The 24,376-nt window shown below is 43.6% G+C and overlaps 1 protein-coding gene across 1 annotated transcript in view; it reads left to right on the forward strand.

Moving 5' to 3' along the window:
• The window catches only part of TSHZ2 (teashirt zinc finger homeobox 2), a 265,389-nt gene extending 245,805 nt beyond the window's left edge, over nt 1-19,584 (forward strand). Inside the window, exon 2 of the mRNA XM_007185282.3 lies at nt 14,670-19,584. Coding sequence (XP_007185344.2) covers nt 14,670-17,731 — 3,062 coding nt within the window. The 3' untranslated portion in view covers nt 17,732-19,584. The remainder of the gene's footprint in view (nt 1-14,669) is intronic.
• The last annotated feature ends 4,792 nt before the right edge of the window (nt 19,585-24,376 follow it).

Raw genomic sequence — 24,376 nt, forward strand, 5'->3', positions numbered from 1 at the left:
AAAAAATAAAATCAGCTACACTACCTACTTTAACATGAAGAGGGGAGATGATCTCAACTCTTAACTCACCTGAACTGCAGAAGCAGAGGGGATGATTGGATGATTGGCAAGCAGAGGGGATGCTCGGCAAGGGCAGGGCACCCACACCAGTGGGAAACGGATGATGCTCTGACAAAAGCCTCAGGAACTTTTGACGATGGTCACCTTGAGAATCAGGCTTGGCCCTGAGTGTGCAGCGGTGAACGAGGCAAATAAGCTCCAGCATTCATGGGGCTCATGTACAAACTGGGGAGAAAGGTTTCTAATGCTAGGTCTTCCATTCTTGGCATCATTGCCTTTTAGGCCAGATCATTCTCTGCTGTGGGCGCTGCCCTGTGCACTGTGGGGTGTTCAGTAGCGTCCCTCACTTCCGCCCACTAGGTGCCAGCAGCAACCCCGCCTCCCCAGTTGTGACAACCAAAACGCTCCCAGACATTGCAGATGTCCCCAGGGAACGAAATCACCCCAGCTGAGTCATCAAGAAACATGTTGGGTGTCACTGGGGAGGAGTGGTAGGAGCCCACATGTGTCTATAATTCAGTGTGTACTTGGGGGCTGGGACCCTCCTTAGGTAAACATTGTCTCTGCTGTTCTGTTTAAGCAAGATCCTATGTAAAGGGCTTCCCTGGTGGTGCAGTGGTTAAGAATCCACCTGCCAATGCAGAGGACACGGGTTTGAGCCCTGGTCTGGGAAGATCTCACATGCTGCGGAGCAGCTAAGCCCGTGTGCCACAACTACTGAGCCTGTGCTCTAGAGCCCGTGAGCCACAACTACTGAACCCTCATGCCACAACTACTGAAGCCCACACACCTAGAGCCCATGCTCCATGACAAGAGAAGCCACCACCATGAGAAGCCCGCACACCGCAACAAAGACCCAACACAGCCTAAATAAATTAATTAATTAAATAAATAAATTTTTTTAAAAAAGATCCTATGTAAAGTCATAGAATACAAAGCCATCAAGGAGAGAGAAGGGCATTTCCAGAGTCCTTGCTGAGTGCCCGGTGCTGGGCATGTGAAAATAAACACCAATAGCCTCCTTGCTCTTATAGAGCTTACCATCTGGGAGGTGGGATCAAGAATCACAATTTGGGGGCTTCCCTGGTGGCGCAGTGGTTGAGAATCTGCCTGCCAATGCAGGGGACACGGGTTCAAGCCCTGGTCTGGGAAGATCCCACATGCCACGGAGCAACTGGGCCCGTGAGCCACAATTACTGAGCCTGCGCGTCTGGAGCCTGTGCTCCGAAACAAGAGAGGCCGCGATAGTGAGAGGCCCACGCACCACGATGAAGCGTGGCCCCCGCTTGCTACAACTAGAGGAAACCCTCACACAGAAACGAAGACCCAACACAGCCATAAATAAATAAAAATAAATTAATTAAAAAAAAAAAAAGAATCACAATTTGGTTTGTCCAGTAGTACATGTGGGTAAAGTCCTATGGATCACAGAGAAAGGGAGACTCTATTTTGGGGTCTTGGAGAAGGTCTCAGGAAGGAAGTGGCACATAAAGTGGGCTCAGAATTTGAAATAGCCAATGTGTAAGTTACAATGGATTAAGTGCTTGACTATGAACATCAGTCCCAAATTTTACAGTATTGACCTTATCATCATGGATAATTAATGGACAGAATAAGAAAAGGAGATTGCCTTATACTTTGTCAAACAGAAAAAGAAATTATATTTTCCCATCGTAATTGTTAGAAGCCAAAGAGTATACCCACCGAGGAACAAAACAATGTTTATCATGCATAATGTTAGGACACAGCAAGACTAACCTGCACATATTGATAAAAATGTATCCAACTTGTAAAGTAACAGCTACTGCAAAACTATGAAATGTACGTAGACTAATAGATATATCATGAAGCTCTCAGTTGTAAGTAACCCACCCCACACTATCTTAAGCAGTAAAGGGAATTATTTGTTCGTGAAATTTCAAAGTGCAAAGACAGTCAAGCTTCAGGTGGAATTTGATCAAGGTGAGGGCTTTGGTTTGTTGCAGTTTTCTTGGCTTTGCACTCTTGTGTATGTTAGCTGAGTCTTCAGGCTGCCTTCCCTTATGCTAAAGAAATTGCTATTAGTGGTTCATGAGATTATACTCAAACATAGTACAGAAAAAAGGAAAAGGAGAGACCTTTACTTTCTTAACCATCAAATCAAACTGAGAAAGTCTATTACCTATTGGCTTACGTTAGGCCTGAATTACCTAAATAAGCCACTACTTGGAGGTGATTGGCTTAGATAAGTCAGGGCCACACACAGCCCTGGTGACACCAGTCCCACCCATACTTAATAGGTTAAGGGGCAACCACACTGTCTACTACTATGTATCCCGGAACAATGATGACCTTTTCAGCATTGCCCAAGAATTAGCCAACCTCATTTTTAAATGTTTATAAGTAACAAAAAATTCACAAGACCTGGAAAGGCAACCAATGTCCTCCTTGAAACTCTGTCTTTAGGTACAACGGCTAATTCCCTTTATTATCTCCTAATAGACAGTCAAAGGTGTTAGAGGCTGCATACAAGAAGATTCTTTTCTAATAATTTGACCCAGGCCTAACCATCCTCCTCCAGGTCAGGAAGCTCTGGTTCTTTTTCTTGTTATGTCCCTAGGAAAAGACAAATGATCTTTTACACCAAAAAGCAAACTAACTAACCAATTAGCTGAACAAAAAGCTGCCTTTTTTGTTGTTGTTTAGGAAAAATATGCATATATTATTATTTTTTAGGAGAATCCAGCTTTCATGAAAGTGGTTTGGGAGCTGACAGAAAACTAACATCAGAAGACTTTAAAAGCAGAGGAAAATACATAAAACAGAAGAAAAAAAAAAGGTCAGAAAGAATATCAAGGACAAGACAGTGGATGTATTATGAGCTATATATCTGTGCTCCCCTTCGGAGAACATTAGATCCCCAGATACTGTTGTCCTCACCCACTGTCCTCTCCTGTGAGAATGACCAGTTCGGTACCATTGTGGGGATGGGGAGAATGCTGATATAGTGACCTCAAGACTCATCCCATTTACCCATCTCCTTTGTAGGGAGGGACAGAGAAAAGATGACAAGCCTCGAAAAGACCAGCCCTAACCTTAAATCAAAGGATCAGAAAACCCTGGAGAATTTTCCATCAGATTTTTCAAACTGTCGATTCAAAAAGATCGAAGACCTCTGTATCTCCCAGAATTTGGGCCATTTCCAAGAACTGCTTATCCAGCTGTCCAGTGCGGGTTTGGCCTCAGATCAGACTTGCTGTTTTAGATAAGTTGCCTCCTGTAAAAGCTAACCTAGTTAATTAAGAAACTGAAATAGGTCAGGATTTATTTGACGGAGTTACCGGAGTTATTTAGAAATGCTAATCCTTTTCATCATTAACTTTTTGTTTGTTTGTTTCTTGTAGTATAAAAATACTCATTCTGATAAGGGGATTTAAATGAATCCAGAAGGAATTGGTTGAGAATAATGCTAGGAGCCCGATGGATTTTTTTTTTTTTCAGCCAACACTTGAAAGAGTAAATACTAAACATCCCGAGAAATCCAGCTTCAAAATGTGGCTCTTTATGACAACGTCTTTGTTCTTGTAATACTAATAAGAGGGAACATACATTGAGTGCTTATTATGGCCAGGCATTCTGAGTTCTTTCCAGTTATCTCAATTCTCACAGTCATCTTTGAGGGAGGTACTACTATTATCTCCAATTTATAGATGGAGACATTGAGACCCGCAGAGGCTGGGCATTTGCTCCAGATGACAACGTAATACGTGCAGAGGTGGCATTTGCACCCGGGCAGGCTTGCTCCAGACCTTGTGCCCTTCAATTCCATGTCGTAACACCTGTGAGGGTGCTGTGTGCACTTTCTTCTCTAGTTCTCCCCTAACAACACCAAGTGCTCCCCATACAGCCCCCGCTTCACTGACAACTAGAAAGAGGACGAGTTGTTGCCAATTCGCAGTGCTGCCCCTGAGCTTGGCTTTACAGCACTTCTCAGCTATTGACATTTGAGACGGAATATTTCTTTGTCGTGAGGGCTGTCCTGTGCATGGCGGGGTGTTCAGCGGCACCCCTGGCCTCTCCACCCGCCCAGTCGCCAGTAGCACCTTGTCTCCAGTCATAACAAGCAAAGGTGTCTCCAGACATTGTCCAAACGCACAAACATGCTCCGGGTTGAGAACCACTGGGTTGGAGGGTGACGGTGACCCAGGTGGCTCCTGGGGCCACGTGTTCTTCTATAGAAACCAGAAACTAGTTAAACTATAGAAACTAATAAACTCGTTCACCTTGAAGTGCAAAGGTGAGATGAGAATAAGTCTTTATATTTTTACAGGGGATGAGTTCTTGATTTGCCTCATTGTCAAATGAACAAAAGTCAAATTGGAGTGTTTGAGGCAAGGAGAAGCAGCCTGGAAACCCTGCTCACCTCCTAGGAATGGGGGGGAAGTTCTATACCCCGTGGTCCTCACAGCCAGACTGGTCACAGTGATCATACTGGCGGAGAATCCAACAGGAAGAGGAAGAATTGGAAGGTCCAGTATCTGAGCCATTAATCATAGAATTGAAGAATACCAGGGCAAGGAAATCCTTGTCTGACTGAGTCCCTGCTCATAAGACGTGAAAGGTCTTTCCACCTTGGACTCCTGTGATTCTAGAGATAGCAGACTTTTCACTAGAAAAGCAAAGGCCAGCTCGCTTTCTGACAGTGCCAATTTGCTTCTCTGAAGGAACAGTGAGCTTTCTTCTCTCTCTCTTTCTTTCTTAATGGGAAGTGGTCACAGCCATGAACTTAGCAAAAGAAGCAGGTTAAAATTTGTCCGTTCTTGGCTAATGCAGTTAGACGTTTTCGAGAAAAGGCAATGAGAAGTGGTCATTATCCATTATCTGCATGAAATATTTCAGAGAAAGAAGCAGCATTTGCCAAAAAAAAGAAAAGATGTTTGACTTCAAGCCAGGCAAGAGGGAAACAAGATCACCTTCTAGCTCTGTGGGATGGCTGCACTAATGATGTTATTTCAAGTAAAATGGGAATATACATCTGAAAAAATACAGATGGTGCATCGGCTTCGTATACTTTCTGAAGGTCGTTCTGGATAATGATTCACTGTCCCTTTTCTTGGCAAAAAAACCCCCACAAAAACCCTCCAAACTTTATAGTCTTAGAAAGAACTATAGACGTGTGGGTGTATTTATATAGCCCTATGTGGGGAAAAATGTATAGAAAATCAGTATGTACACTTTGCTGAAAATAGTTGCTACCACTTGAAAAGTCAAAGCCTAGAACTCTTATTTTGATAGGAAAGTCTCAGTTCTATTGTGTAGTTTCTTTGTCCCTGTTTCATTTCACTTTTCTCTATCCCCTGCTCCTGATTTATGCTCTCTTGGTGTGAGGATAATATAAGGATAATGATTTCTAAACTGGAACTACCAGAAATCTTATGAAATGGACCCCTTCTCACCCTTCTCCATGAATATTTTCTCACTCTGCTTTTTAAAATTGTCACCAGGACATTTCCCAATAATAACACATGCCAGACTGAAATTCTAGGTAGTTGAATATAAAGCATTTTTTCTAGGAGACCTTCTGCTTTGACCATTAGTCATCTCTCTCATTGCAAAGCCCAAGGCCTCCAACAAAGACCTTTTCTCTGGAATGGTGGGTGGTTTTATTTCTTGAAGATTGCAGACATTATCATTATGGGTAATAACCTAATAACTTGCCATTTGATGTTTGCACATCACTTCTACGGAAGCTCCCAGCACACATACCACTGACTCCTTGTATGAATGATTTAATATTAAGTAACAAACCCCAAACTGGATAAAGCTCTCTTCTTATGCATGACACTTACAAATCTGGTTCATATCTAATGCAAATATCATCAAAAGCGGTTGGCTTGGAACAGGATTTAGGGATAACAAAGAATGCCAAAGCCAACTGATTTCAGCCGTCTGCGGGTTCAGATTGGCAGTCAGGATGTGCAGTGTTTATAAAGAGCCTACAACAGGACTGAGAGTCAGGAGGTAGTCCTACAGCCTTGGTGTGTTACGTACTTTATCACATTTGATATTCCTAGCTATCCTATGAAGGAAATACTAGTAGTATTCTTATTTTATGGATGAGAAAACTGAGCCTCTGTAAGTTTCAGCAACTCTCCTGCGATCACATTTAAACAGAAACTGGCAGATTTTTTTTTTAAATTTATTTATTTATTTTTGGCTGTGTTGGGTCTTCGTTTCTGGGCGAGGGCTTCCTCTAGTTGTGGCAAGCGGGGGCCACTCTTCATCGCGGTGCGCGGGCCTCTCATTATCGCGGCCTCTCTTATTGCGGAGCACAGGCTCCAGACGCGCAGGCTCAGTAGTTGTGGCTCACGGGCCTAGTTGCTCCGCGGCATGTGGGATCTTCCCAGACCAGGGCTCGAACCCGTGTCCCCTGCATTGGCAGGCAGATTCTCAACCACTGCGCCACCAGGGAAGCCCAAACTGGCAGATTTGAACTGAGGCCTGCCTGATCCCATGGCCCGTGGGCCATCCTATCTCTTCAGTAACTGATCAGTCTTTGAATCAGTGACTTTTATTTTTCTCTTGCTCGGCGTTTCCCAGCATAGCTGGAAGCAATTGTCTAAGCCACAGGTATTTCATCTTTTGGTCCCTGCAGAGGAGAGGGGCTGGAACTCTCAAAGTTGTATTCTCTTCCCAAAGCTGGTACCCACATACACGTAGGAACATAGGCAGAGAGGAGTAGCTTACCAAATCTCTTGCTCCTAATTAACAGTTTCGCCATTTACAGCAGGGCGTCTCAAACTTTCTTGAGCCTATGAATCCCCCCGGGGATCTTGTTAAATGATTCCTATGCGATAGGCCTTGGATGGAGCTGAGAGTCTGCATTTCTAACAAGTTCCCAAGTGCTGCTGCTGTTGATCCAAGTACCATCCTTTGAGTAGCAAGGGTTTATGATACACTTTCTCTTCCATTTCCTCCTTTGTCCTAACAGAATCCTGTGAGGTAGGTAGGCTTAGGATGGTCACTCCTATTTGGGATTGACAGATGAGAATCAAGGTCAAAGAGATGGTATGAGAAAGCAACAGAAGAGCATGTCAGGTCTTCAAACTCTGCCTCCGCTGATTCCTTTGGTTTAGAGCTTGCAAATGGATGGATCCCAGACGTATTTGGTTTCTCCTACATGGTTTGGCCAAACAAAGCTTCTGGCAACCCTAGACCCCGTGATTGTTCCTTGAGTAGCAGCTGTACTCTTTCAATGTGGCATGGACTTTCCAGCTCTCCGCAGCTCCTCTGTGTCTATCCAGCTGGATGCCAGCACTACTTAGGAACTCAGGATTGTTTTCTTCCCATCTGTCCTACTTTGCCATTTAAGTTACCTGCATTCCTCCAGTAATGCATGACCTTATCATGACCTTTTCCTCCCTAATCCCAGTGTCCAACTTCTCTCTGTAACTCAGGTCTCTACTCTCCTGGGCCTTTGGGGAACCACTGTGATGGAAGTCCCAGGGAAAACTCTACTAAAGTATGTGGCATGTGATAGCTGCAGAATAAATATTTCTTGATTAAATGAATAAACAGATGAACCGCAAAAGGATGACCGAGTATCCACTTTCCCTGATTTAAACTAACTTAGTCCTTTTTTGCTGATGACCAAGATGTGGAGAAAGTCACAGAGCATGGTTAGAAAACAGCTTTACAGTCCAAAGAGCTGTGAGGATAGCCCAAGAAAGTGCCTACAACAAGAATATATTAAGTAAATGGACTTTTTTTTTCATGCAGACCACACCCCATATGTATCTATCGTACATATAAAACATTCCAATTTACTGAACATCTGCAGGAAATAATAAGAGGGATGTTGTTTTGATGACCTTCAGAAAGCTTTCCATCCATCTCTACAGAGCACTTCTGGGCCCAGGAGAAGCCTCATGTCATTAAACCACTCCATCTTCAACATTCCTTTAAACAAAGAATTCTATGTGTTTGGTTCTGACATTCAGATAGAGGAAGGAACCAGCCCTTCTCTCTTGAGCTGCGTGTACAAGTCACGCTTATGTTAGTGAGTTCTATGTGGTGTGGCAGGAATAAAAATCTATATGAAAATTGAATTGAAAATGTCTCTTTTTAGAAGTGTGCCTGAGCTTAGATTTCTCCAGACGTCAGGGAGGCTGAGCCTTGGCTCATGGTACCTGGATTCTCTGTAAAGTCAGGTCTTTGCTCAGGAAGGGAGCCGGGGATCCCACAGCCCCGTAGCCTACTACCTCCTGGAACACAAAGCAGACAGAGCCCCTCAACACAGCCCTGCGAGGGGCCCTTGCTCTGGACCCAGTCACCACTGAAAGGTAGCTCAGCCTCCTTGAACAAGAAATCCTCTCTTTCCTCAGCCTGCCAACAAGAGTGCCAATTAGTGCCAATAATAATATACATATTAACAGATTTCTAGACCACAGTCACCAAAACACTAGAGACTCATGACAGGAAGACCTTCCTCCGTGTCATCATTTATCGTACCTACTGGGTACACGGTGAGAAATTCTTGCGATCCCCTCATTTACATCTGCCCTGCACACTGTGGAATCTTCATGTGATTTTAAACTGTCATTTAGTGGGGTAGATTGGTGAAAACGATCCTGTCACCACCGGATATGTTTTTAAATGAGGTCTTGATTGAATTCTGGTTTCATTTTTAAAAATCAACCTTCTTGAGTTTTATATTCTTCTCGGGTTATGACTCTTCCACCTCTGCTGCCACTTTAAAAACTGTCAGTGCTTTTACTGTAAACACTCTATTGTGGATTTTCAAGGCAACTACAAACATGGATGCCTTGCAAAAATCTGATATTTACATCATACCACCCATGAATTATTTTGCACAATTTCATTTAAACCATTCTGACCACAGGTTTTTGGAACAATTGAGGTGGTAGTGTTTTTAATTGTTTCCTTTTTCTTTTGACCTTTGATTTAAGAGGAAATTTCTAACGTTTGAGGATTTGTTTCAGCATTTACCCGTATAATGATAGGGTAAAAGTTTGCAGCATATATAGTATATTTTTCTAATGACATTTCTCCTTTTTAAAATCAAGCATTTGGGAATAAGACCACCCTAATATTAATATTTGTGTAATATACATCATGGAACAGCTAATGAGCTTTATCCATGACAAAATTCATCCACACTTTCAAAGTAGCGTGAATCTTTTTTGAATCAAAATCTGCTCACATTGAGTGTATTTCCTGATGCTTTGCAGTCTTGATGCTTATTTGTGGTCTTCATACTTAAAAACTTTAAATCCACAGCTCAGGGATTTCTGGCAAGAAGAATGTTGGTGGTTGGATTGCTCTGAAAAGATGATTTGTGGGGTTGTTCTGCTTTTATCATTGAGAAAAGTTGATCAGGATGGTTGTAATTCGCATCTGATCTAGATCAGGGGTGGGGTGGGGAGATGTACCCATCACAAGTGCCGACTGCACTGTTGCAACTGGACCAATCCCCTGTCGTTGTATGATCCATTTGTCCACTCACTCAGATAACTTGTGGACATCTTTCTGCGCCGGGACACTATCTGAGTGCTGGGAGAAGCAAGGTCTCTGCCTTCAAGGGGACAGACATTTTACCTTTACATTTAGTGGGAGGACACAATCAATCCATAAACACACAAGATGATTTCAGAGTACGGTCAGCGCCATAGTGCTTTCAGTAAGTAGGTTGATGTGATCTAGAGTTACACAGAGAAGGGACAACTGGTCAGGAAGAGGCCATTTGAGCTGAATTCTAAAGCATGAAAAGGAACCAACTTCCAAAGAGGAAGAGCCTTCCAAGCAGAGAAATCTGCAATTGCCAAGAACCACAGTCAAGGAAAGGATTGGCAGACGCAAGAAGGAACCAGTAGGTTGTTGTACCATGGGTGTGGAGGGCAGGGCGAGAGTACTGGGCGATAAAGCAAAAAGGCAGAAGCCAAATCCTGCCAGCTCTTATAGACCAGGTGAAGGGTTTGAATTTTATGTTAATTTATTTCTATTTGTGCAGCAGAAATACACTGCAGGAGTTAAAACAGTGAGTCGCCAACCAGCATCTTTAATAAAGAATATTCTAGGGCTTCCCTGGTGGCGCAGTGGTTGAGAATCTGCCTGCTAATGCAGGGGACACGGGTTCGAGCCCTGGTCTGGGAAGATCCCACATGCTGCAGAGCAACTGGGCCTGTGAGCCACAACTACTGAGCCTGCGCGTCTGGAGCCTGTGCCCCACAACGGAAGGGGCCGCGATAGTGAAAGGCCCGCGCACCGCGATGAAGAACGGCCCCCGCACCGCGATGAAGAGTGGCCCCCACTTGCCACAACTAGAGAAAGCCCTCACACGAAAACTAAGAGACCCAACACAGCCATAAATAAATAAATAAATAAATAAATAAATAAATAAATAAAGTATTAAAAAAAAACAACAACTAATCTTTAAAAAAAAAAAAAAAAGAATATTCTAGCAGTTAGTTCTCTGGAAAACAGACTGGAGGAAGTGGAAGCAGGAAGCCCATTTAGTCATGTGAGTGAACAGCAATGGCGACACAGAGCAGTGGCTGTGGAGTAGAAGAGAGATGGTCTCTTGACCGTAGAACTTTTAGACATGGAACTGAGTTTGCCCATGAATTACCTGTCCTGGGAGGGGAGAAGCTTCCTGTGGCCACAGTCAGGCAGTGGTAAGGGATGAAGTTAGACATTTAGGTTGGACAGGGAGATGTTTGCCCCCATGAAGTTTGATCTTCAACCCAAAGTCAACAAGGAGGTTCTGCAGAGGACACTCCTTTCTCCTTGTGCCTCGGTGCAATTGTGATCATTTTCTTTGACTAAATAAGTATTCATAGGAATAAACTTGCCACTCATCCACTTTACCAAGATTTACACATGATGCAATCTTACTGAACAAATCATCAATAGAGAGAGAGACAGATACTCATTATACACACAGATCACCCATATTCTGGCTGTCTTCCCTCTCTCTCCCCTCAGCTGCCGGTGGCAAACAAAATCACTTAAGTGAACAGTTTTAAATGTATAATATTAAAATGTGTTTTTTAAAACTCCTTGGAACCCCCAGCCATTGTTAAAATACACTCACTCTGATGGATGCTTTGGCATTTTTTTTATGAGGCTTTTCAATGCGTTACTTTATCGGGTGCATGAGATTTAGTCTGTTCTGCAGAAGAAAACAGACAAAAAGGGTCTCTCAGCGCGAGTTACTCTTCTGTAAAGGTTATAGTAAACATGTCAATGCCTAATTAAGCAGAAAATTTTATCTGTATTGTGGGGGAGGCATTTGCTGTCTTCGACTTTTCTTCTGGGGAATCCATTTAGAAGGACAAAGTAGATTGTGAAGTTGAGCTGGTCCGGAAAGCTCAGCTTCCAAATGTCAGCATTAAAAAAGAACACTTCTTTTCTCCTTGTGTGAAAATGACTATATTGGCTGGGCAGATTGTCTGTGGTGTGTGCGTGTGTGTGTGTGTGTGTGTGTGCGCGTGTGTGCGCCTGCATATGCAAGCATGCATGTATGTTTCATCAACACACATACAATGTAACATGAATTATTTCCCAACTGCCTACTAAGTATCAGGCCCTGTGCTAGGCACTGAAAATAGTGAGATGAATAAAACCTGGCAACATGTTAACCAACCGTAATGAGCAAAAGCCTTCTTTTTTCCCCCTAGATTTCTTCACCTGCTTTGTGTGCAGGTGTATGTGTTCTTTGTTTCAGTGATCATATCACCCATAGGTGTGGTGACTATATAGCTTAGCCTGGAACAGTCCTGGCTAATATGTATCATCCCAATGTATGAGTAATAAAGCCCTTTTAATTCTCAAAAGTAACCCTGTTTTTAATTGGTAAAATTTGCCTGATTCTTTGGAGTATTTTGCTTGGCTCTGTAACAAGTCATTTATTAATTTTGTTAATAGACCTTTTCCTTCATCTTAATGGTGTGACTATTTCTACAAACATACAAACAAGTCCAGGAAAAAGAAAACACAATGAGGATGGGGTCGGGGGTGGGGTGTGATCTAATTCAGTTATTCTAAGCTAGGGTTTTCTTGCAAGTAGTGACCACTTATTAACGACTGTTTGCCTAGATTGAGAAGCTTCTTTTTCTTCAAATCAATTTATGGAACTAGAGACCAGCAACCCCAGTTTAATGAAAAATCCGCTTGTCAACCTGCTAGGAAAGCAAAAACACAACACCAATAACAACAACAAAAAAATGCAACACAACCACAAAACCACTGGCGAGGCTGAGTTTTTACATTTCATTTTGTTTTACGCTATCACGCCCTTAAAATTGTGGGCTCTCGTCCACAGTATTCCTACAGCTCTCCCCTCCGAGGTGGTTATATATTTGGTGACATTTCAAGGAAACCCCATGGCTTGACCTTTAACCTTTGGGTCTCGGCAAAGTTTTCTTATTTATTAGATTGGTACTAAAAAGAGAGTGGAACCTAGTGGTTAAGACCATGGATTCTCTCATCACACAGGCTGGGTTCAGGCACGACCCTGCAATGCTAACTGTGTGGCCTTGGGAAAAATTTCTCAAACTCAGAGCCTCAGTTTCCGCATCTGTGAAATGAAAATAATAATAGTTTCTACTTCATGTGGATATTAGATAAAATGAAAGAATGTATTTGCAATAGTTAGCACAGGTCCTAGGAGATAATAATTAATAAATATTCTTCATCTTCAGTGTGGTATATATACATATATGTGCAGATATAAATATATATATATACACACATACATATATAATGGAATACTACTCAGCCACAAAAAAAGAATGAAATATTGCCGTTTGCAGCAACATGGGTGGACTGAGAGATTATCATACTAAGTGAAGTAAGTCAAACAGAGAAAGACAAATATTATAGGGTATCATTTATATGTGGAATCTAAAAAGCAATACAAATAAACTTATTTACAAAACAGAAACAGACTCACAGACATAGAAAACAAATTTATGGTTACCAAAGGGGAGGCAGGGGAGGGATAAATTAGGGGTATGGGATTAACAGATACACACTACTGTATATAAAATAGGTAACCAACAAGGATTTACTGTATAGCACAGGGAACTATATTCAATATCTTATAATAGCCTATAATGGAAAAGAATCTGAAAAGATGTATATATAAATATGTGTATAAATGAATCACTTTGCTGTACACCAGAAACTAACACATTATTGTAAATCAGCTACAGTTCAAGTTTTAAAATACCCTAATTTTGGAAAATAAATAAGTAAATAAAAATCTGAAAAAAAAAATATTCTTCATTTTCAGTCTTTGGAGCCCTTGGAGTTCCCGACTGCAGGTGACTTACTCCTAATAATCCCCCTTCTCTCCTCTCTGCCTGCCTCCCGGGAGAGACCTCCAATGCTTGATCACCCCTTTTTCAAGTATTGTACCTGGTGAATGGAAGTAACAGCATTGTCCTAGGGTTTCTCCCAAGTACCCACCCGCACTGAGAGGGCAGATGGGACCTCATAAGGAAAATACTGCATTGAGATCATGCAGCCCTTACACATCTAAGACTGAATCTCCCTTGCTTTGGTACTTCTTTGGTTGCATTTTATCCACGTGGCCCTGAAAAGGCCAGGTGAAGAAAATGAGGACATGAGCATAAATGGTCACATTCCTCATCTCCATTGATGGGTATCTGCCCATTAATTCCCTTTGCACCCGCTCTCTCATGCCTTCATTTTCCCTATGCAATTACTGGTCCTAAATCCTTTCAGAGAAGGGAAAGCATGCATCCCCAATAGCATTTTGCATCTACAAATCAAATGTATAATTGGCATCTCATGACGGGTACCCACAAATCACAGTGCATTAGAAATTACAGGCACAAGATCAAGAGGGCATTTTCAGCCTTGTCTGAAAAGGTCTTCATAAACCTGTTGGAGAATAATAGGATACTTCCCAAATCTCCCATTCTAACACCATTTGCTATTATTTTAAAATCATTATATTTGCTGAGCTTACATAATTTTTCAGCTATCAATGGAAGATTTTATTTGATACTCCAGAATCTCTCTTCCTGCTGTGCGACTCTCTACAAATAAAAATGTTATAACAAAAAGGACCCTCGCTATCAAAAATGTAACGGCTATGCATCCAAATTACATCTGAGCACTCAAAAATGAGTGTATGCCAACAGGGCCAAGTGTCTTGGTAAACCTTACCATGAGGATGCCAAGGATCAAGTCTTAGTTTTCTTATGAGCCAACGTCCTTCTTGTAGAGCTATGTCTGTAATAGGATCTGAATTTCAGTCCAGCTTTCCTGAAAGCCATACACGTGAATTTAGTGACTGTCCCATTATAGGAGTATTAGAGTGATCTTCCTTAAACATGAAAATTATTAACTTGGAATTCTAGGCACTTATAAAGAATTATGACTCCTGCCAATTTTTTTAAAAGGCATTAGATGGCACAAAAGACATCATTTGGCTTTTTCCTGTATCCGTTGCTTGCAGTTCATAAAAGTGTCGATTAAATTGTTAAGTTCCATATGGGAAGCACTTTGTCTAAGTGGGGAAATTGGGATGGGATATGTCACCTGCTACTGTTATCTCATCTCTTCTTCTTCGCTTGCAGGCTACGCCCAGGAAGAACAGCTGAAGGAAGGGGAGGAAATAAAAGAGGAGGAAGAGGAAGACAGTGGTTCGGTAGCTCAGCTTCAGGGCAGCAATGACCCAGGGACAGACGAGGAGCTAGAAACAGGCCCCGAGCAGAAAGGCTGCTTCAGCTACCAGAACTCTCCAGGAAGTCACCTGTCCAATCAGGACGCCGAGAATGAGTCCTTGCTGAGTGATGCCAGTGATCAGATGTCAGACGTCAAGAGCGTGTGCGGCCGAGATGCCTTGGACAGGAAAGCAAGCGTGCACGCCAAGCTTCCAAACGAAGCCCGCAGTTGCATGGATAAAATGACCGCCGTCTACGCCAACATCTTGTCTGATTCCTACTGGTCGGGCCTGGGTCTTGGCTTCAAACTGTCCAACAGCGAGAGGCGGAATTGTGACCCCCGTAATGGCAGCAACAAGACTGATTTCGATTGGCACCAAGACGCTCTGTCCAAAAGCCTACAGCAGAACTTGCCTTCCAGATCCGTGTCGAAGCCCAGCCTGTTCAGCTCGGTCCAGCTGTACCGGCAGAGCAGTAAGATGTGCGGGACCGTTTTCACCGGGGCCAGCAGGTTCCGGTGTCGGCAGTGCAGCGCCGCCTATGACACCCTGGTCGAGTTGACTGTGCACATGAACGAAACGGGCCACTATCAAGATGACAACCGCAAAAAGGACAAGCTCAGACCCACGAGCTATTCAAAGCCCCGGAAAAGGGCTTTCCAGGATATGGACAAAGAGGATGCTCAAAAGGTCCTGAAATGTATGTTTTGTGGCGACTCCTTCGATTCCCTCCAAGATTTGAGTGTCCACATGATCAAAACGAAACATTACCAAAAAGTGCCTTTGAAGGAACCAGTACCAACCATTTCGTCGAAAATGGTCACTCCGGCGAAGAAACGCATCTTTGACATCAATCGGCCATGTTCCCCCGATTCGACCACAGGATCGTTTGCAGATTCGTTTCCTTCTCAGAAGAACGCCAACACACAGCTGTCCTCCAGCAATCGCTACGGCTACCAAAATGGCGCCAGCTACACCTGGCAGTTTGAGGCCTGCAAGTCCCAGATCTTGAAGTGCATGGAGTGTGGGAGCTCCCACGATACTTTGCAGCAGCTCACCACCCACATGATGGTCACCGGTCACTTTCTCAAGGTCACCAGCTCTGCCTCCAAGAAAGGAAAGCAGCTGGTGCTAGACCCACTCGCCGTGGAGAAGATGCAGTCGTTGTCAGACGCCCCAAACAGTGATTCTCTGGCTCCCAAGCCATCGAGTAACTCAGCTGCTGACTGCACAGCTTCTACGACTGAGTTAAAGAGAGAGAGTAAAAAAGAAAAAGCAGAGCAGATCAACAAGGATGAGAAAGTCATGAAAAACGAGGACTATGAAGACCCTCTACAAAAACCTTTAGACCCTACGATAAAATACCAGTACCTAAGGGAGGAGGATTTGGAAGACGGCTCAAAGGGCGGAGGGGACATTTTGAAGTCACTGGAAAATACTGTTACCACCGCCATCAACAAAGCCCAGAATGGGGCTCCCAGCTGGAGCGCGTACCCCAGCATCCACGCCGCCTACCAGCTGTCAGAGGGCACCAAGCCTGCTTTGCCGATGGGCTCCCAGGTGCTGCAGATTCGACCCAACCTCACCAACAAGTTAAGGCCAATTGCACCCAAGTGGAAAGTAATGCCGCTGGTTTCTGTGCCCACAAGCCTGGCCCCATACACGCAAGTTAAGAAGGAGCCGGAAGACAAAGATGAAGTGGTGAAGGAGTGTGGGAAAGAAAGTCCCCATGAAGAGGCGTCCTCTTTCAGCCACAGTGAGGGGGATTCTTTCTCCAAATGTGAACCCCCTTCAGAATCCAAAAAGGCTGAGCCTTGTCCCCTGAAGGAGGAGGACAAGCGGATGAAAGAAGGTGGTGAGAAAGAGAAACCCCAGCCCTTGGAGCCAGCATCTTCCCTCAGCAACGGCTGTGCCCTCGCCAACCATGCTTCGGCCCTGCCGTGCATCAACCCGCTCAGTGCCCTGCAGTCTGTCCTGAACAATCACCTGGGCAAAGCTACGGAACCCTTGCGCTCTCCTTCCTGCTCCAGCCCAAGCTCAAGCACAATGTCGATGTTTCATAAGTCGCATCTCAGTGTCACGGACAAGCCGGTGTTGAGTCCTGTCTCCGCAAGGCCGGCCAGCGTGTCCAGACGCTACCTGTTTGAGAACAGCGACCAGCCCATCGACCTGACCAAGTCCAAAAGCAAGAAGGCCGAGTCCTCGCAAGCACAATCCTGTACGTCCCCACCCCAGAAGCACGCTCTGTCCGATATCGCCGACATGGTCAAAGTCCTCCCCAAAGCCACCACCCCAAAGCCTGCTGCTTCCTCCAGGGTCCCTCCCGTGAAGCTGGAGATGGAGGTCAGGCGCTTCGAGGACGTGTCCAGCGAAGTCTCAACCTTGCATAAAAGGAAAGGCCGGCAGTCCAATTGGAACCCTCAGCATCTTCTAATCCTGCAGGCTCAGTTTGCCTCCAGCCTCTTCCAGACGTCGGAGGGCAAATACCTGCTGTCCGATCTGGGCCCACAGGAGCGAATGCAGATCTCGAAGTTTACGGGGCTCTCGATGACCACCATCAGCCACTGGCTGGCCAACGTCAAGTACCAGCTGAGGAAAACGGGCGGGACCAAATTTCTGAAAAACATGGACAAAGGACACCCGATCTTTTACTGCAGTGACTGTGCCTCCCAGTTCAGAACCCCTTCTACCTACATCGGTCACTTAGAATCTCACCTAGGTTTCCAAATGAAGGACATGACCCGCATGGCCGTGGAACAGCAAAGCAAAGCGGAGCAGGAGATCTCCCGGGTATCATCGGCTCAGAGGTCACCGGAAACCATAGCTGGCGAAGAGGACACAGACTCTAAGTTCAAGTGTAAGTTGTGCTGTCGGACATTTGTGAGCAAACACGCAGTAAAACTCCACCTAAGCAAAACGCACAGCAAGTCACCCGAACACCATTCACAGTTTGTAACAGACGTGGATGAAGAATAGCTCTGCAGGTATGGGTTTGCTCCCACGTGGTTGTGACAGTAACTTTGTGAGGAGCTTCTAGAAGGGAGATGGGTCTATTTAGAGGCAGCTGACATCTCCCTATACCAAGAGCACAGTAGCCTGCTGGAATAGCACGCATTTTTATGAAAGACCAGAACATGATAATTAAGTCCTAGCCGTTCTCTCAGTTTCTCCAGTTCAGCGTTGGGAAATAGAATAAAATGGGTTTAGATAGATGGAGCTCACAGGTGACTGCCTCTTGATACCCAAGGCCCTCTTAGTTACCCAAGGCCCAACTTTGAAGGTCCAGCCAAGGCTACACCTCATTTTAATTGATAAGTACTGACTTGTCTTACTGTCCCATTTCACCGCCTCACCTTCCGAGAGTAATGCGAATGACTTACAAGGTGATGCAAATTCTTTTTAAAAAGTGAGCAAGCGAATAAAGATTGTAGGGTTCCTGGGGGTAGCCACTATACAGAGATTTCTTAATCAACTCATAAATAGTTTAAAGCTGGCTTTATTATTATTACTAGTAATTAATGCTTTTTGCAGCTTACTTGCAGCAATTGCTACCTTCCACTCCCTCCCCTTCATCTCCTATCCATTAGGTCTCCTGTGAAAGGGCATATGCCCTGTAGTCGGATGGGAGGAAAATACTCCTCTCTGCAGAACACTGAGATGAAAAGAGAGGAAGCTTATTTTCCTCCCTTGTCTTTTGGTTGTCCTGGAGATAAAGCTAATATCAGAGTCCACCTTTAGCAAAGGTAGATGCAACGCATGGCTTTGAGATTGTATTTTATATAAAGAAGCAAATGACGCTCTGCACACTCATTGCCAAGGCACATGGGGTCCCACAGCTTGAGATAATTTGCATCATGTATCATCAAAGTTCCATGCCTGGCAGAGTCACCAGACTACCTATGTCACCTTCAGGAAAGAGGACAGACGCCAAGGTCAAGTACCTTGGCAGACTAGTCCCAACAGCCATTTTCAAACGTTGAGCATAAGCAAGGCTGAACTTCTTTTCACCGCCCTTTATGTATTTTCTCTACCTCCTTTTCTTTCCCCTCCAGCATGATACCCCCACGTGCTAGGGACCATCAAATGTTCAGGTTGGGGTGTTAGGCCACACCCCATAATGGGACCCAACCTGACTTAAACCTTTGGCACTTGCCAGCCCAGTTTATGTCATGCTAGGTTATAGATTAGCTCTTTTGGTTAAGATATGAGATACAAACAGTTCATACTAGCATACACTTGACCCTTAAACAACTTGGGGGTTAGGGGTGCCAACCCTCTGCGCAGTGGAAAATCCGTGTGTAACTTACAGTAGGCCCTCCCTGCGGTGTAGCCTGCCTATCCCTGCTTCCTCTGTATCCGAGGTTCCACACACGCAGATTCAACCAACCCTGGGCTATGTAGTATTTACGCTTGAAAAAAATCCATGTATAAGTGGACTCAGGCAGCTCAAACCCATGTTGCTCAAGGGTCAACTGTATAAGCCCTCACCACCTCCTCCTGTCAGAGCACTTGTTGTTAAATAGGAGACTTTCGGTTCAAGCCACCAAGCCATGAGCCCTAGCAGAGTTCCAAGTGGGGACGGGGATGTATATGATGTGGCTTTGGACTCACCTCACATCACATAGGGAGGTTTACTGAATGCAAGGATGGTCAGAATGAAATGAAGGGTTAAAAACTGGGACTGTTGCCTCAGTGAGAAGATCTAAGAGCTTCTGACAAAGGGGGAACCCATCCTATCACTCTAATGGCTAATGGCTATCTGGGCCCAAATGAAGACTTTTGTTTTGTTTGCATGTTTTTATCATGATAATTAAAGTGTATTACTGGCAGAGTCCTCTCTTGCTTTCCAAGCATGATTTGTTCAGCTCATACGATTGAAAGAAAAGCTGAAATGCATCTATTGAATCTAAATGTGAGCTTGGGTCTCCATGACACCTATTTATTTGCTATATAACATTTTAAATTTTATGTAACTTACTATTGTGCTTTCCTGGTCCTTCAAAAAAGAAAAAAAAAAAGATGGATATACACAGAACACACAGAGATAAATGCTTCCAATCCCATAGTGGTAGGTCCAAACCATGGTGAAAAGGACAAATAGGTAGTGTTTATTTGTGCTACAATGAAGACCAATTTTCCACATTTTAGGTTTGTAATCATTTTTAAAAAATTAATATCACAGCCAAAACATTGCAGTATGTAAATGGAGAATGGGGAGGGAAAGAAAGCCTCAGTCAAAATCCGAAATGCACAAACCTGTTCTAGAGAAGCAAAGAAAAACCAATAATTTGGAAAAACCGACACAAAGGTACTTACAAGTCTATTAAATACATAGATAAGATAGCTCTTTTCTCATCCCTCTGCATTTTTACAGAATAAACATTTCTGATTTGGACCTTCAAAGCACCATATTACAAAGTTATCATTATATGAAAACGAAGCTCCATCAGTACTGTGATTCTGAGAGAGGACAGCAGAAAAACAGGTTTGAGTGTTTGGAACTCATTCAAAGTACATGTGTTGTGTGCATACAAAAAATGATGCAGGTGCTTGGTGTTTGTGTTGATACTAAAGATCTCCTGGTCTGCCTGAATGGCTCCCACATCTGCACAAAGGCAGCTTTCTGATGCCCTTCACCTAGAAAAGAATTCCTCTACCCTACAGGTCCACTTTTAGAACAATAGGTGTGCAAAACCTTGCCCACTGCTTAGAATTATGCATATATGTTTTCAAATGATCACAAAATGAGATCACTGTTATCTGGAACTCTAATTTTAGTTGGTATGCATGACAGCACAAATTGTACAAAATGACATGTCGTCTTAGTAAGGATGGTCAAGATTTTATGGAAAATTTGGGAGCTTTACCATACCTGTGTTCTGTGCAAGATGAGAATTTTGACCTGAATTTTCTTTCTTTTCTTAGATATGTCTTAAATTCTACAAAATTCTCTGCCAAATATTAAATGCAACTTTTCATTAAAAATTAATTATAAAATGTTCAATGTGCATCCCTAATTTAGGATATAAGTAATCTAAAACAATTTCAGTAGATATTTGTATATACCTTTAAAAACCACATGCACTTGAATAACAGGAATTAAACAAAGAACAAATCAATGAGTCTAGAATGCATAAGGACCTGAAATTACAGTCATTACCGTGTAATGTAGTGTACAAGAGTGTACAAGAGTGTACAAGTTTAGCAGCACAACTAGCCTTGAAATTGATGGAGGGGATGAATCTAAAACCCATGTTCAGGGTGAACAGCACATAGGTTCCCAGATAAAATACAGGATGTCCAGGTAAATTAGAATTTCAGGTAAATGACAAGTAAGTTTTTAGAATAAGCATGTCCCAAATATTGCATGGGCCATATTTATACTAAAAAAAAGTGTTCATTGTTTGTCTGAGATTCAAATTTAACTGGGCATTCTGTATTTGTATTTGCTAAATCTGGCAACCCTAACAGCATGGGTTATATGGCAGCCTGGGAAGAACAAAATGAGCTGGACTAACTAATGTCTATTAGAGGCATCACCCTTGCTTTCATCCAGCAAATAATATTCTTTCTTTCCATCCTTTCTTTTTTTTTCCCCTCCCTCCTTCCCTTCCTCCCTCCCTCCTTCCCTTCCTTCCTCCCTCCTTCCCTTCCTCCCTCCCTCCTTCCCTCCTTCCTTCCTGTCTTCTCTCCTCTCTTTCATCTTTCAACAAATATTGGCTGGGATTTTACTGTGCTCCGGACTCTATTAGCAAAGGCTGTGTGATGGAGAACCAACCGTCGTGCTGATTATACTAGCCAAATGTGCCAGGGCTGCAGCAAGCACATCACAGACATTACTTCACTTGATACTCACAAACAGCCCTATGAAGTAGGGTTGATTCAGCCATGTTACAGGGGAGGAAATGGAAGCAGAGAGATTCTGCATGAATTTCTCAGATTCCCACCATCTCTGAGCCTCACTCATTCATTATCACCCGTCTAGAAAGCCATCACTCCGTGCCAAGCACTGTGCTAATCCCAGGGAATAAGCCAGTGACCAGGACAAGAGTCTCCCTTGGAGGCTCGTGGGAGACACAGAGACGGGCAGCTCTGGGGTAAACACCGAAAGGAGCACACAGGAGGGCATCTGGCCAGTCCTGGGGGAAGCCGAGGAGGGGAACGGTGGTACCAGGGGCAGTGTGATGTCAGGGCTGCCGAGTTCTGCAGGCCTGGGTTCAAACCCTAACTCACCCACTGTCTCTTAGATATGCCCCACTTCTGTGTCTATAAAATGTGGACATAATTCTCCCCTCACAGAAAAGTTGTGAGAATTAAGTAAATGTACGAAATTCTTTTCCGTGAAACCTGGCTCATAGGAGGTTCACAAGAAGAGTTAGTTCTAGGCAGTGCCTACAGGCCCATACCGTGTTCTTCAGCTTCGCCTAAAGTGTATAGAGCTTACAGAGTGTTCCCAGGTTGAGCTATTTAACACTAGACAGGTGCCCCAAGGAAACCTTGACCTACTATTTAATTATAATGATAGCAATGACAGCAAAACTACCACCTCTTGGCCTCTTTCTATGAGTCGGGCACGGGTATTCAGATCATCCTGATTTTGCAAAAAGCTCAAAGGCTTCCGTGATTTGTCTAAGAGCACACAGTGAGCATAGAGGTGGGATTCGAACCCAGGACTGCCCAACGCTCATCAAGTTTCTTCTGCCTCTTGGCTTCTCCTTCGTCTTGCCTGATGGTTTCCAGGTGCTACCCACGGCCAGGAATACAGCCAACGGCTCAGAAAAGAAGTCTATAAAATGTGGTGTAAGGGTGGAGAGATGATAAGGGCTCTCCTTGGCCTCTGGGAGGCTCCAGCTGCAAATCAAATACCACAACTCGGGGGCCTGGGACTGACCTGGGGGAAGAAGCAACGCACCCTCACTCTCTTCATTGTAATTTCCTTGTTCAGTCAGGTGACCATACAATTACCATAGAGCGTCTCACCAAGAAATGACCCAAATTCCAGGGAAAATAAATGCGTGAGAATTTTTAAATCCTCATCCGGACTCTAATTTTGGGGAAGCAAAATGAGAATTTGGAAACAGGGCATGTGACCATGAGACCGTGGCATTTCTAACGCAGCAAGAAACAAATGCGTCACCTCTTTTCACGTTTTTATTTCACCCGAGCGATCTGGCTTAACCCCTCTTTTGCATCAATGCATCTCCGTCTCCGTTGCACTTTCCCTCTCATTTGGACTTCTGAATGCTCAAATTCTGACGGGTATAATTTGGTGCTTTAATATAGAGTAACATTATTTTTCATTTACTCCAATCTGCCATCAGTATCATCTTTTCATTTAACCAGATGCAATTCTTTTTTCTTTCGCTAAATTGAAAATCCATGAGCGACAGGGAGTGCAATGTTTTAATTAGCTCATATTTTTTATATGGATTTATGTCTTTAAAATACATTTGTGTAATTCTTCAGCGAAATTAAAAACGTCTTTCTGCAAAAGTGAGGAGAGGAAAATAAAGAACTAAATTGTGTCGTTAGCTGAGGTAGATACAGATGGAGAGCGGGATCTAGTTGAGAGACACACACCAATCACATGGCCTGTGCCTGGGCGGAATTTGAACTTGCCCTTCATTGAAAGAAGTCTTTCTCTGTAAAGATTTTTCAAAAATGGCTTGAGGTCGGGTTTTTTTTAAGGCCCCTAGTAAGTAAACAAGCAGTTACCTTCACCGAACTAATTTGAAACTGAACCTGCCGCCAAACAAAACAGAAAAAAAAAAAAAAACCAGAAGTCATCATGATAAACAGTTTTCTCCTGCATTTCTCTCTTTGTCTTTTTTTTTAACGATCAAGTTTAAAGCGTTCCACAGTGTTTTTTTTCTACTTTATAGGAGACAAGTGACATTCCATGGTAAATGAGAGAAAAAGCCATGCAGAACTGAAATCTTTCTAATGCATTGACACCAACTTGCCCTCTATTGTTGGAAATGAGCAGGCGCTCATGATTGTTCATCAAACGGCTCCTAATGCAGTTAAAGCATTCAGCTATAATTTCTCCTTGCATTTATAATTACTGTCATAGACTGCACACCTCGGTGAGCAGATTAAAGCTATAAACTATTTAGCCGCGGCTCTAAGACGAGGAACTTGATTTGTCTGGCAGGAGTTATTTGTTAGGGAGCTTGACACTTCACATAAAAATGACTCAACTTGATGAAGAACAATGCAGTTTTAGCAATGCGGGGATTTTAAATCAGTCACGACGCCACGCCCTGCAAGAATTGCAGGGCAGTTTGTTAAATGATATGTAGGCCACGGAGATAACGGAATGCATAAAGGGAACCAAAATAGAAGAGGATTTGGTGTGCTGTGCTTTCTTTCCTGGCTCTTCCTCTGAAAGAACAGGAGTTTGTTGAAAATCACTGCATGTCATGTTCTCCTATTAAATCCAGTGTCAATATTACGCCAGGCTCACCTGGCAGGCAAAAAGGATGCCAGGAGCCCAAGGCACATGTCACATTTGGGGGTTTTAGAGAACTTTGTGTTGCAGTTGAGCACATTCACTTCCCAAAGCCCATGAGTCCAGGGTGCTGTGGAAAGTGGCGGTGGTTGTTTTTCCTGGAATAGTCT

The sequence above is a fragment of the Balaenoptera acutorostrata genome, chromosome 15, assembly GCF_949987535.1.
Source record: "Balaenoptera acutorostrata chromosome 15, mBalAcu1.1, whole genome shotgun sequence".
Classification (NCBI taxonomy): Eukaryota; Metazoa; Chordata; class Mammalia; order Artiodactyla; family Balaenopteridae; genus Balaenoptera; species Balaenoptera acutorostrata.